At 34.9% G+C, this 14,043-nt stretch overlaps 1 protein-coding gene across 1 annotated transcript; it reads left to right on the top strand.

The window, feature by feature from the left end:
* Window positions 1–459: 459 nt before the first annotated feature.
* LOC148196594 (protein yippee-like At5g53940) lies at window positions 460–12,955 on the top strand. Its single transcript, XM_088092723.1, has 5 exons — window positions 460–646; window positions 1,870–1,913; window positions 11,679–11,787; window positions 12,091–12,146; window positions 12,613–12,955. Exons 1-5 carry the CDS (start codon window positions 551–553, stop codon window positions 12,695–12,697), a joined length of 390 nt encoding a protein of 129 aa, XP_087948849.1. The 5' UTR covers window positions 460–550; the 3' UTR covers window positions 12,698–12,955.
* Window positions 12,956–14,043: the final 1,088 nt, after the last annotated feature.

Raw genomic sequence — 14,043 nt, 5'->3', positions numbered from 1 at the left:
CAATCGCATTTATTTACTTAAAATAATTTTATTTATTATAAGACGAAGAAGTTGTTGTTTGTATATTTCTCAAAATTATATAAAATTATTATAAATTCAAGTATAGAAAATTCTCACGTTTAATAAAAATAAGAAAATTGATTAAAAAAAACTACGATTTTAAAATTTTGAATGGAAACTTACTCATCGATGTTAAATATATCATTAGTATAATATAATGACCTATTATTTAATTATTTATCAGTAACTTTCATCAACCAATTGGTAACAAATTTGGAGTCAGAATACTGAAAACTAAAACTTGCGTGTACGGTGGTCGTAATAGACACCTATTAACTATAAGAGATATTAATTAATTCAGAAAAAATAATATTAATATTAATATTTTTATTTTTAATTTATTTTCTAGACCAACACGTGTCCCTTTGAAGAGCAAGTTTCCAGAGAAAGAGGCACTTGTATTGTCGTTTCTGTTCCCATGAACCGCTATGAGCAATAGAAGCAAGTGACGGTGGTGACACAAGAAAACAACAGAGAAAGCAGAAAGAATATGGGTAGATTCTTTGTGATGGAGCTTGAGGGAAGGTCTTATAGATGCAAGTTTTGTAGTACTCACTTGGCCCTTGCAGATGATCTCATTTCAAGGGTACTTTACCAAACCTTATGCTTGCTTTGATTATATTTCTGAATCTGTTTGTGAATGAAGAACACTACCCTTTAGGGCATATTCAATTTTCAGACACAGTTAATCATTTTATGGACGTTTTCATATGTGGAATATGAACACAACTTGCCCCATTGAACTGTAATCGTAGGTTGTACCATGATTGAAGCTGGATCAGAGTATCTGAATTGAGTTAGGTTATTGTTAATATATGAATATTGTGTTGGTAGATTTGTTAGTTAAATTTGAGATGGTTTATGCAATTTTGAAATCCGGGTCAGCAACGAATTTTGGGGTGGGGGATGTTTATTGGAATTTTTTGTGTTTTGTTCTTGGCTTATTGTTGTGTTTCTTACTCTATCTGAATGCAAAGTTTGTGCTTTTTTCTGAACTCAGGTTTTCTAGAGAATTACCGTAGTTTTGGATCTTAGCCTTATGTACCCTTTATGAATACTCTTTGCTATTATACTTATCCCCTGTAAGCATTCCCGTTTTGCATCACCTGCTACATCCACTGAAGAATTAAAAAAAAAGGTCAAAATTATACACTGGCTCATCTGATTAATGAAAAAGGCCAATAAATAGCCTTTGGATTGAGTGTGGATCGCATAGTTGCTCATCTATTCTTACTGGAAAAGAATTTCAGATGGATACGTTGGCAACAAATCCTGATGGATAATATGCGCTTTGCTGTATGAGTCCTTGATATTATTCAGTTCAATCCTTGTGCTTTGCAAATAGTTGAACTGTGATGAAACGGGTAGTTCTTCCATTAATGATGTACTTTGTAAAATACTCAAGGGGGCCAAATCTGTCTGAATGATGAGTTCAGAAACTATTTATCCAAGGAATATACAGTAGAGGTTCATGTACCAAGTTTTAGGGGGAACTCACAATATGCCCTTGTAAATTTGGACTGCTCTCTTGCCTGATTGCTTTTGATACCTTGTATCCTTCTTATTCTGTGGTGGTGTCTTTCCATGATATTCATAAAATCATGTTTCATTCAATTAAATATATACCTCACATATAGTTTGAGATTTGGGAAAAGATAACAAGCTAAATGTATTACTTCTAAAGTAATGCATAATGTCTGTACATCTGTTTTTGCTTGGTTTTTGCCAATATAATGCTCTAAGTTTCCAACTGCTTTCATGGATTCTTAAATTACTTCTCATATTAATCTTCTGTGACCCTTCTTTCAGTCGTTTCATTGCCGGAGGGGAAAAGCATACCTATTCAATAACGTGTGAGTATATTTAAGTTTTTCTTGGATAATCCATTGGTGACTAAGAAATTAAAGGTAATGACCGTACTGTGTCGTGTATGATTACTGATAAGCTGACATGCCTGGTACTCATTTTTTATTGCTAGATGAAAATTGCCTGCAACATATTCGGAGTTCTTCTGCATGTTCTGCAAAAGTCAAAGCTCTATTGAAATTGCATTGTGTAATTTACCATGAGTACTAAATTGTTCTATACTTGAAATCCTCCGCATTTTTTTACCATATTAACTGGATTTAATGGTAATGCATCCACATCTTTGGAAACAATTTATCATTGAGGCTTTTTGATAGAAACTAAAATTCACGATAGTAGTCAACCAAAAATGTTAGGTACCTGGGTTTGGAACCTAACAAGAACATACTTAGAAGATAGAAAGAACAATGAAAGAATGTGTTTTTGTATTGATATTGAGAACAAAGTACATTGATAGCGCTAATGGAGGCCTAATGCCCCACTTAGCCCTAACGGAAGCATAATCCCCCTCTTTTGGCCAAAGTCCAGATTTACAAAATAATACTCAAAAACTCCCCTCTAACAATGAATAGAACTCTATTTATATAAGATCTCCCATCCCGCCTTTCCTAACTGCGCTCTCATTTTCCCGCCTTTCTTAACTGCTCTCTCATTTCCTCTTCCTTCTATCCTCTTACCTTAGATCCTATCATTACACCCTACTGCAAAACAACCTTGTCCTCAAGGTTGCAACAATGAAGTTTGAGCCCATAGCATTGTGATATGGTCTTATCATAGGAAGGGAACCCTCTGGCTACTACCTGCTACTACCTACAACTTCCTGTCTAGAGGCTTGGGTAGTGGTCGAAATGAGAGACAGAACTTATGGGACCATTTTCGTGTTTGGATTATTTCCTTGAAGGTAAGGAGCTTCTTATTCTTCCCTGAAAAATAACTTCTTCTAACGTTCGGCTCTCTTCCCACTATCTTTATACCGTTTGGGTTTCTTCCCACTATCTTTATACCGTTCAACTCTCTTCCCACTATCTTTATACCGTTCAGCTCTCTTTCCCCTATCTTTACACCGTTCGGCTTTCTTCCCCCTATCTTTATACCGTTTGGCTCCTCCCCCTTGCCTTCAACCGTTCGGCTCGTGTTAACAACCCTTGGCAGAGTTGCTGTAAGATCTTCAATTGTGGACAACTCCGTCTGCTTCAAGTCTAATTCTGTCTTAGCTCCTTCAGTCTCCTCCTCTTCATCCTCCGCCAACCTAACCATCCGTAGACTCCTTTCTGGGCAATAGTTGCCTGGACCGAATGGTCCCCTGAAACACCTTCTTCCTTGCTCTCTCCGTTTCAGGAATTCTGAGTAAGGCAGTTTCCGGGTGTTCAGTACTAACCCCACATTCTCGGCGGCTCCCAATCGGCCTGGGCTATAGCGCATTGCCTCGGACCGCTCAGCAACCCTCGATCGGCTTGGGTTATAATGATTGGCCTCAGACAGTGTCACCTCTGCGCTCGTTCGTCCCCAAGACGACTGGTCTTCAATCCCGCTCCCGTTCCCCACCTTTGCGCCTCCCTGAAACTCCTCAATATCCCTTGCGATCCACATCGCCACCATTAATTCCTTCGGGTTATACGGTCGGACTTGATTCTGGATGTCCTCTTGCAATCCCGCAAGAAAATATCCTAACAGCTGCTCGTCCGGCATCCTCCTCGTTCAACCCGCCAATATTTTGAAGTATTGTACATACTCGTCCACTGTCCCTGTCTGTTTCAATGCTGCCAAACGCTCGACAATGGTTCCAAACCTTATCACCAGGGCTTCCTTCAAACCATCCCATGAACGATTCTTGGCTTTCCCCTTCCAGGCTCTGAACCAGTAGCCAGCGCTCCCCTCCATCCTGATGTCGGTTAGGCGCACCTTTTCCTCCTACGATACCCCTTGTAACTCGAAGAATTCCTCTTCCTGTGCGATCCAGCCAGTGGGATCCGTGCCATCAAATGTAGGTAGTTCAACGTGCTTCCTCCAACTGCGTCGAACTTCTCCTCTGTCTTCTTCCGATTCCTCCTTCGAGTTTTCATATAGTCGTCGTTCGCGTCCCGCATTGATGGAATCACCACTTCCTTCGGAGCTCCTAGGCTGGTTCCTGGTGTGATGTCCTGAAGCTTGTTGGAACGCGAGAGTCATCGCTCGCACCTCCACTTTTGATTCCTCCATCGTCGACTCAATCGCCTTCAATCGTCCCTCCATTCTTCTTCACACGCGCTCCGTTTTCTCCTCTGATATAGATCCGACAGGTTGGACCAATTTGTTAGGTACCTGGGTTTGGAACCTAACAAGAACACACTCAAAAGATAGAAAGAACAATGAAAGAATGAGTTTCTGTATTGATATTGAGAACAAAGTACACTATAGCGCTAATGGAGGCCTAATCCCCCTCTTAACCCTAACGAGGTCTAATCCCCCTCTTAGCCCTAACGGAGGCATAATCCCCCTCTTCTGGCCAAAGTCCATATTTATAAAATAATACTCAAAAACTCCTCTCTAACAATGAATAGAACTCTATCTATATAAGATCTCTCATCCCGCCTTTCCTAACTGCTCTCTCATTTTCCCGCCTTTCTTAACTGCTCTCTTATTTCCTCTTTCTTCTATCCTCTTACCTTAGATCCTATCAAAAACTCTAGAAGAAATGCAGCTTAGCACCTTTCATTGCAAAATATTTCTCTTGAAAACCAGAAATTCAAAGTAGAAATAGTAAACTGTCCCAAACTATATCAAAATCAATCACAGAGGAATGGAGTAAACTGAAAATGAAAAGAAGAAAGTAGAAAAGGAATAGATGCTAAGGACTAAAGCGTATTTGTCCTTCTGGCCCTTCCCCCTTTGATTTCTCTCATCATTATCCTTATGATTCTCTATTTCTCTCCCCCCTAAGTCTACCGCCAGCTGTCTAGTCTGTTTGGCATCTAGCTCTTCCATGGGATATCTGCACTCTTTGACTTCATTATATTTCCGTTCTCCTTCCATTTTTTGCTTCTTATCTCTCTACTGACAGACCTGTTCTACTTTTCCCTCGTTTTCTGTACATGGTTCAATAGCCCTCACATTTCAACTTATTGCACTGCATTAGTTATAATTTAAAAGAGGAGTGCCAGTACCAGCAGCCACACACTCTAACACACTTTCTACTGGTCCTGGGTTAAAACTATACAATTATCGATAGTTCATGAATAAGATGTGGAACACACAAAATATATGAATTTCTAATAAATTTAAACCAATAGAAGAGAATGTGTACAATAGAGCTTATTCTCAATGAAATAAATAGTTTGAAAGAGGGTTGAATGGAACTTGAAAAACACTTCGAAGAACTTTGCACAACACGATATCTATTAGACACCAATCAGGTGTTGGCTAATAGTTTTGGAATATCTTCAGAAATATTTTCACAAAGGAGGGCTTGTACACGAGTAATAGAAAATAAACACTATGTTTTATACTTATTCACCTTGGGCCACGTCTAATACTCCTTACCAACTGTAAAAGATTCCACTAAATAGTAAAGGTTTCAAGTATTCACTATTACTTCTAACTCAGTCACTCCTAAGTAACCCTTTATCTTCCCATTAGATAAAGAACCAGTACACTATGCTACTCTTGGAAATACAAAAGGATTTACAAGTTTAGCCCTTTCTCTAAGTCATTTAGCAAACTATCTTTAAACTTAGCACTAGAAGCTTGTGAATCTCTTTTCAAGCAATGTTTCGTGTATATTGTGTATAGAGCATTAATTGTTTTTACACAGTTTCATTTCTATTTACAGATGTCGTAAAAAGGACCGTAGTAACTTGCATGCTTTTCTTGTCTTTTGTGTCAGTATTTTACAGAACATGGTTGACCTTTTTCTGATAACATTTGTTGTTATACTCAACATGATTAGCATGGAACACCTTTATCACATTCTCTTCCGTGTTTCTCACAGTACCAAATTTAGAAAAATGTTGTGTCAAAGTCATCTTCGGGATGTCACTAAACTTGCATGACTTTTAGATGTTCTTTGCATTACGATTGTGTCTTGTAATATTCATGTGTTAGCTTTGTCTACTTGTGTCTTGTACCAAGCTTTGTCTACTCTTTGAGAAGCGTTTGTTCTCTTCGCTTGCATTTAGACTTCTTCTGACGCTTCGTGCATGTCTTCATGTAGTGCTTCTCTTGACTTCGTTTGCTAGTCCTTGTCTAGTGCTTCTCTTGACTTAGACTACATTTCGAGTGCATCTGGTGCTTCATGTAGATTCTGTCTACTCTTGCCAAATGTCCGACACTTCATGTAGATTGTCTCTACTCTTCTTTGTAGACTTCCATCTCTGGTCTACTCTTTCCTTGAAAACTTTGTCTAAACTTCTTATGCATGTTTTTAGTGCTTAGACTTAGTCTAGTCTTTGGTCTTATAGACTTATATCACCTGTTTCACACTAAATAAAAATGTTAGACACAACAAAACATAGTATTATTTGTTATCATCATAATCATCATGGCAAGACTCTGAGGCTTATACTTTTATTGAATCATATGAAAACTTGTCTATGCCTTAATTAACATTTCAAAATTATAAATTCCAACATTTTAACATATACAAATTTCACTATCTTTTAGATTTTTTTATTTTTTTTTTGCATAGAATTTGGCATTACAAAATAAGTTTTAAATTTATGTTTTGAAAGAATTCAACTGGGTAATATGATTAGCAAAACATGTTTTAAGGCATTGAAAGCCTTCAAAGTCTTTATGTGAGTTCAAACCTTGTATAGTTTTATTGCTTGGTAAAATTGAACCACTAGAGCAATTTTCATGTTTTGAATTCTAGTATTGTCCTTTTATTGGAAAATCATGTACATGTTTGAAGGCATTGAAAATGCTTGAAAATCCATGTGGCCGATTACCTATTAACAGGTCTCTCTGCTGACAGACCTGTTCTACTTTTCTCTCCTTTTCTGTACATGGGTCAATAGCCCTCACATTTCAACCTATTGCACTGCATTAGTTATAATTTTAAAAAAAGGAGTGTCAGTACCAGCAGCCACACACTTTCTACCGGTCCTGAGTTAAAACTTATTTAATTAAAAAAGGAGTGCCAGTACCAGCAGCCACACTTTCTACTGGTTCTGAGTTAAAACTTATTTAAAACTACACAATTATCGATAGTTCATGAATAAGATGTGGAACACACAAAATATATAAATTTCTAATAAATTTAAACCAATGGAAGAGAATGTGTACAATAGAGCTTATTCTCGGTGAAATAAATGGTTTGAAAGAGGGTTGAATGGAACTTGAAAAACTTTTCACAACACGATATCTATTAGACACCAATCAGGTGTTGGCTAATAGTTTTGGAATATGTTCAGAAATATTTTCACAAAGGAGGGCTTGTACAGAGTAATAGAAAATAAACACTATGTTTTATACTTATTCACCTTGGGCCACATCTAATACTGCTTACCAACTGTAAAAGATTCCACTAAATAGTAAAGGTTTCAAGTATTATGATAGGATATAATATGATAGGTTATAATGGGTAATGGGTGCAGGAATGAGGAAACAATTTAGGTATAAGAAGGCAGGGAGCTCTTGTGTCAGGGTACTTTTGGATAATCTTGTAGATTGAGCTTTGGCTCTTTGTGAACAGGAACTTCCTCTTAAATGGTGGCAATACATCTGGGAAGCTTGTTGTTTCCCATAGGAGGTGGCCATTCACAGGATAAATGATGGAGACATATGCCTCTTCATATGTGGATGATCTTCTGAACCAACTTGGAGTAAAATTTTGTGGGTCTACATTTGAGTAGTTTATTGCTGCAATTGCATGACAACAAGGGATGCCACTGATCATCCACTTCCTGTAGCTACATTATTCACTGTCCAGGTCCATTGTAAACTTGTTCCCAATTACTGAAACGTGTCTAACCTCAAACATCTTTTGTGCAGATCAGCTGAAAGAAATAAAGGACATGAACATTAATAAAAAATGGACATGAACATAAATGAGAATTGGATATAAACATAAATGAGATTACGTTGGGATCCAATATCTTGATAAATTTGATTCCTTGCCAAGTCTCTTTTTAATCTTTGGACAAATAGAGAAATCCATAGATGCCACATTGGTTTTGTTCGTAGCCCATCCTTTCATGAGATAAAGTCTGATTTCCTCCAATATGGTGATAATGGATTTTCCTCTAGCATGAATAATAAAACGATTGAAAGCTTCACTCATGTGAACTGAGATCTTGACCAATACCTGTTTCTGGAAAAGTAAGGAAAATGGGTTACCATACATGAGTTTCGTTAATGTGCATGTAAGGAAAAAAGTGTACCTCGGGAAAATAGTTATGAGGTATTTATATGCTTCTACATTGACTTCTCTAATATTGAGCATTTCTCTCTCCCAAGCTGGGGTAGGTGCTTGTGGCAGCCCTCCACATTAGATTCTTCAATGTCTAACCAGAAAACATTTTCCTAAAGTTTGCATACAGGTGCCTCATGCAGAATCTTTGTTCTGCCCCAGGCAAAAGTTCCTAGATAGCTGGCACCAACCCTTATCCACATCAAAATTACAATGCATGAAGTCAAAACTAATCAAAGTACTACATGTACCTTTTGCTGGTCAGACATCCACGTGCATGACCCACACACTTCATTACCCCCAAGGTCTTCAACTAATAACTGTAAAAACCACATCCAAGTGTCATTGTTCACGACTTCAATTACTGCATAAGCTAGTTGTAACATCTGCTCATTTGGATCCCTAGCAACAGCAATAAGCAACTCTCCCTTATACTAACCTTTTAAAAAATACCCATCTAAACCGATAATGGGCCTACAACTCACAAAACTATCCTTACAAGCTTTCAGACAAACATAAAATCTTTGGAAGATTGGGTCACCATTATCAATGTCTACTTTAACCTTAACTATAGACCTTGGGTTACACCTCAACAACTTATGTGCATAGTCATAAATCCTTCTAAATTGTTCTTTAAAGTCACCTTCAAGTTGACTAGAGACCATTAACTTTGTCCTTTGTGCTTTAGAAATTGAAACATTGGTATTCCATTTCTTTAATGCTTTAGAACATATCTCATTCACCCTTAAATTAGGATTGTCTTGTAAAGACCTATCTAATTTCTCTCTCAACCACTTACTATTCATCATTTTAATGTTAAATTGCCTTATGCAAGTATGGGTACCAACTATTTTCATTAATTGCTAAATTTTGTGTGATGGCAAAAACTCAAAGTAAGCTACTCATAGACACTTACGTTGGCCACCATGCATCTCACCCTTACCCTACGTTTATCATTTTTCACAAAATTTAGAGCTCTTCCAGCATGAACAACATAACTTCTAATGGTCTCCTTGAACTCATCCTTATCTGTAAATGTAGTCCCAACTTGTCATTTGTAATCTGTCATTGACTTTTGTTTTCCATATGCAGGAAAGGGAAAATGACTTGGTCTATCCTCAGTGTCATCCTCCTGTCATCCTCCTCACTTGCACTGTTTTCTGGAGTTAACAGGAATTCAAAATCCCATTCATCATCTAACAAGCCCTACCATGTCCTTTTGGTTCAATATCACTCTCTCCAGCCTTATATTCTTCATCGCTCTCTTGTACCTCCAATCTAATACCAACATCTTCTACCTCCTCCACGTACTCGTCACCACTAAGATGATCCATATGTGCTTCATCCTCATTGTCTAGTTCAACTTCTTCCTCACTGTCCATTCCACCATCTGTCTCCATCTCCACTCCATGCTCTGTCTTCACCTCCACTCCACCATCTGTCTCCACCTCCACTCCACCCTCTGTCTCCAGCAACTCAACCTCACTGACCAACTCACCCTCAGTCACTAACTAAGCATCATTCTGCAAGTCCACCTCAGCCTCTGTGTGCATCCCCACTTCACACAGTTAATTGTTCCTTCCTTTACCTCCTTTTGCACTTCAACTTCATCCTCCACATTTCCTTCATCACCATCCTCAACATGCGTCAAATCTCCAACCTCACTATCCTCACCACTCTCTAAAGGTCCTTGACAAAGATAAAGAATTTGATTGACATCATTTTCTATAACCTTTGCTCGTCCACGCCATGTACAACAAACAAGTTAACTTTCCCAAAATATTTTGCACGTTGATCATATTCATTGCACCTGATGATACAACTTATAAAAAATATCTTGTATATTGTAAAATAAGTCTTTTACTTCAAGGTACCCCACATCCTTAAGGACACCTAGTATTTCAGAAACAACTCCATTTATCAGGGTCAATGTCCAAATAAGCTATCTCCTCATCTATATACTTAAAGGGCACCTCTTTTATCAAGGTCCCACCATGGTGGACCACTACCTCAAACCTTTAGTCAGTCATCCCAATCCCTATCCTGCAAATGGAAATTGGACCACTAAATTAATTTAAAGTAACACCTATGGGACCATTATAAATCCCCAAAATGCGACAAATTTTACCATACTTAAACCTCCAAAACGCAACAACTTTAATCATATTTAAACCCAAACCGACAACGAATTACAAAACAACTACAGATTCAACATTTAACCAATCAATAACACATAATTACAAAACTTTTACCACCAAAATCATACCCAATAAAACAAAATAATACATTTAACAAAATTAAAATATTCAACACCAAATTAAACCCTAACACCTAAAACCAACAAGAACAACATCAGGTTAAGAACACTTACCTACCTACGATCTTCCAATTGCAAGTTCAACGAACCACAAACCCAATTTGAAGACCAATTTCACTAGATTCTTCAATCCCAATTTGCGAATTGCTTCTAACCTAATTGTAATTTTCTTTAACCTAAACTTTAACTTTTTCATGTCAATATTTAACATTTACACATCAATTGACCTGAGCTTGCCACATAATGAATAACTAGACAGGTCATTAACTATTGGCTAAAGTAAACATTACACCGTTAGCATTTTTAATGTCGTCAGCAAAAAGGACCAACTTGAACTATTTTACCAAAACATGGAACCACTCTAAACAATTCAAAAAAATAGGAGGACCACTTTGAATATAACTAACAAAATTAGGGACCAAAATTTGTATTAAGCATATACAATGATAGAAAACTCTTACAATGGGAAGATCACAAAGACTATTCTAGACAAAGACTATTCTAGACTCCTAAGTACAACTCATAGAGTGTACAACTCATAGAGTGTACTAGACTCCTTGGTACAAGACAAGGTAATTGATTCCAAATGCACTACTTATTACTTATTTCAACAATTATAATTATTGTTTCCTTTTGTTTAGTGAATAGAATCTTCCTAATAGTTCATATTATTATATTTCAGTTTTTAGCTTATACAGATCAGGAATTATATTTAATTGTCATTTGGAACTGTAATGTAATATTTGTTATTTATAGAAAAGAATACAATAGAAGAAGGCAAGCAGCCAAAAATAATTTGACAGAGAAGACGCATAATTTGGCACTGTTTTACTGTGTTCTTATTTGACATGTTATTTTCTTACTAACAACTTTATGTCTAACCTGCTCTCTTTGGTCAGATGAAATTTATAAACCTACTTGCTGTTTGCATTATAAATAAATAAAGTTTGGGGATATTTAGTTTGACATTATTAGTTGAAAATACCGCTAGACCTGAATAATCTATACTGATGATGTGTTTGCTTATGTTTCGGGACTATGATCCAGTGTCAACTTCACACTCGGAGCACCAGAAGAAAGGATGATGCTTTCAGGATTGCATACTGTGGCAGATATCTTTTGCTGTTGTTGTGGTCAAATAATTGGCTGGAAATACGTAATACTCTTCTCTTCCCCTCTCTGGATTTCACGTAATCAGGAATCAGTGACCCAGAATTTTTAATACATATAGAGATAGTTTCATGACAACACACCATCACTCTAAAATGAATTTTACAATGTTATCTACTTATAAATTATGGCTGATATGAGATAGTGATTGTAATAGTCGACAAACTGAATCATTTTGTTTGTGATTGGTTGATGGCATATATAATATTATCTATCAACCGTCATTGTTTAGTTCAAGCTGGTTGTTAGCTTGTCACAAAACTTTTTAACATTTACTATTTTCTTTCAGGAATCTGCACACGAGAAGAGTCAAAAGTATAAAGAAGGGAAGTTTGTTCTTGAAAGGTACTAACATGTAAATTTATAAGTTAAAAATGGTTTTAGACCTTTACAAAAAATTATAATTAGTTTTTGTTTAAAACTTTAATACATTTTGATTTTCAAACTTTAAAATTAATAGATATAATTCTTTTAATTTAATTATATTAAATTTTTTTGACATGTTAAATATATTTTGAGTTAACATTGAAATAAAAATGTCTTAAAAACATTTATCATATCAATTTGTTTTTATGTAATTGGGTTAAAAATATTATATCCATTTATTTTTAGAATTTTTAAAAATTTATATCAAAATATATCAAAATTTTGAAAAAACGAATTTTAATTTCGCATCAAGGAGAAAATATATATCTTTAATATATATTTTTGCATTGGCTTTTGTTGATTGGTTAAGGGAATTTAGTTGCACTTTTTTTTTTTGTTACGGTGTTTATACTAACTTGGGTCATTGTGTGTGTGAATACAACAGAGGAAGGATAGTTGATGAAGTTGAGTTCTCTACTGAATTCTATATCGATAGTCGTGTCTGCGTGAGTGATGGTGACGAGGCTTAAAAAGACATGCCGCTGGACTTGTTCTGTATATGATGAACAATAAAGGTGACCCTTGAAAAATGTTCAAGATCAGGGAAGTTTTTTTTTTTTTTTTTTTTTAAATTTATTTATTTGCGTGTGGTATATGAAATGAGAGTTGCCAATGGTGTATGATTTGTGGAGAAAGAAAAAGATTGAAATGGTAGTTTTAGATTTGCTGCAAAATACTTGGAATGAACTCTCAGTATAGACCTATTAAAAAACATTATATTTTAGTAATGAACCTGTTTGAATTTTTCTCTGAAGAAAAAGATTAGCATAATGATTAAAAATATAAGAAACTAGATTATAAAAAAATAGTTGAGGAGTGAACATCAAAATTCATTATAAGAAAGAGAGAAAAATATCCAAACTTAAAATCAAATAGTTGTAATTTAAATTAACACTCTATTAAGTAAATGTCCCTTAATATATTTGTAAAATAAGTTGGATGGAGGTTGACATAAGTGAGATTTAAATCAGTTAACTTTATAAAATTTTTCAAGAAACTTATAATTGATTCAATTTGAATTTAATTACATTTAAAAAAAATTAAACTAATATAGACGTCCGTATATATATATATATATATATATATATATATATATATATTACTAACTTTAATTTATTTTTAAATATAAATTTTTTATATAACATTTGGAAGAGGTAAAGTTTTACATTACACATATATTTATATATTTTTCCTTAGGTTCTCAGAAATATTAATGGAAAAATAGAAACTAAATTAAGAACGTAAAAAATACTACAATAATTCAAATTATGTTAGGTGCATCAAGTTCAAAAATAAAAGGTAGCACCTAGTTTAATAGTTGTTGAGTTACACTTTTAATCAGATGCACCACTAGTTTAATTAAATAAAGGTCCAATGAGATTTAATTAATCCAAGCTATTAATAATTCAATTATTATTTCATTTAGATAGTTATTGCCTCAATTGATTAAGATGAGCCAACTTAAGGTGATATGTAGTCTTCTTTGTTAAAAGATTATAATAAAATTTACCTTTTGTATATGAAAATTTTAAATACACAACCCATCAAATTTTTTCATTAAATTTTCACTCATCTTATATATGAATCTCTTTTTTAATCAAAAATATTTTTTTTATATAATATCAATAAAAAGAATCTAGTCTACACAATCTTAATGTTAAAATCTTAACTAACATTTATATATATATATATATATATATATATATATATATATATATATATAAGTTCTGACTTACATAATCTAAAAATAACTACTGATATTGATTAGAATAAACTGAAAATAACATCTTGACATAAGTTAGAAAAAAAAATATGA

This window comes from Vigna umbellata, chromosome 6, assembly GCF_029865625.1.
Source record: "Vigna umbellata cultivar VRB3 chromosome 6, Vumbellata_1.0, whole genome shotgun sequence".
NCBI lineage: Eukaryota > Viridiplantae > Streptophyta > Magnoliopsida > Fabales > Fabaceae > Vigna > Vigna umbellata.
The sequence above is the reverse complement of the archived record's forward strand: the minus strand, read 5'-3'. Positions and strand labels throughout refer to the sequence as shown.

Excerpts from the sequence above, each read along its gene's own strand:
- LOC148196594 (XM_088092723.1), top strand. The coding sequence starts at position 551 with ATGGGTAGATTCTTTGTGATGGAGCTTGAGGGAAGGTCTTATAGATGC. Across the intron at positions 11,788-12,090 it reads AAATAATTGGCTGGAAATAC|GAATCTGCACACGAGAAGAG; the intron begins GTAATACTCTTC and ends ATTTTCTTTCAG. Across the intron at positions 12,147-12,612 it reads GGGAAGTTTGTTCTTGAAAG|AGGAAGGATAGTTGATGAAG; the intron begins GTACTAACATGT and ends TGAATACAACAG.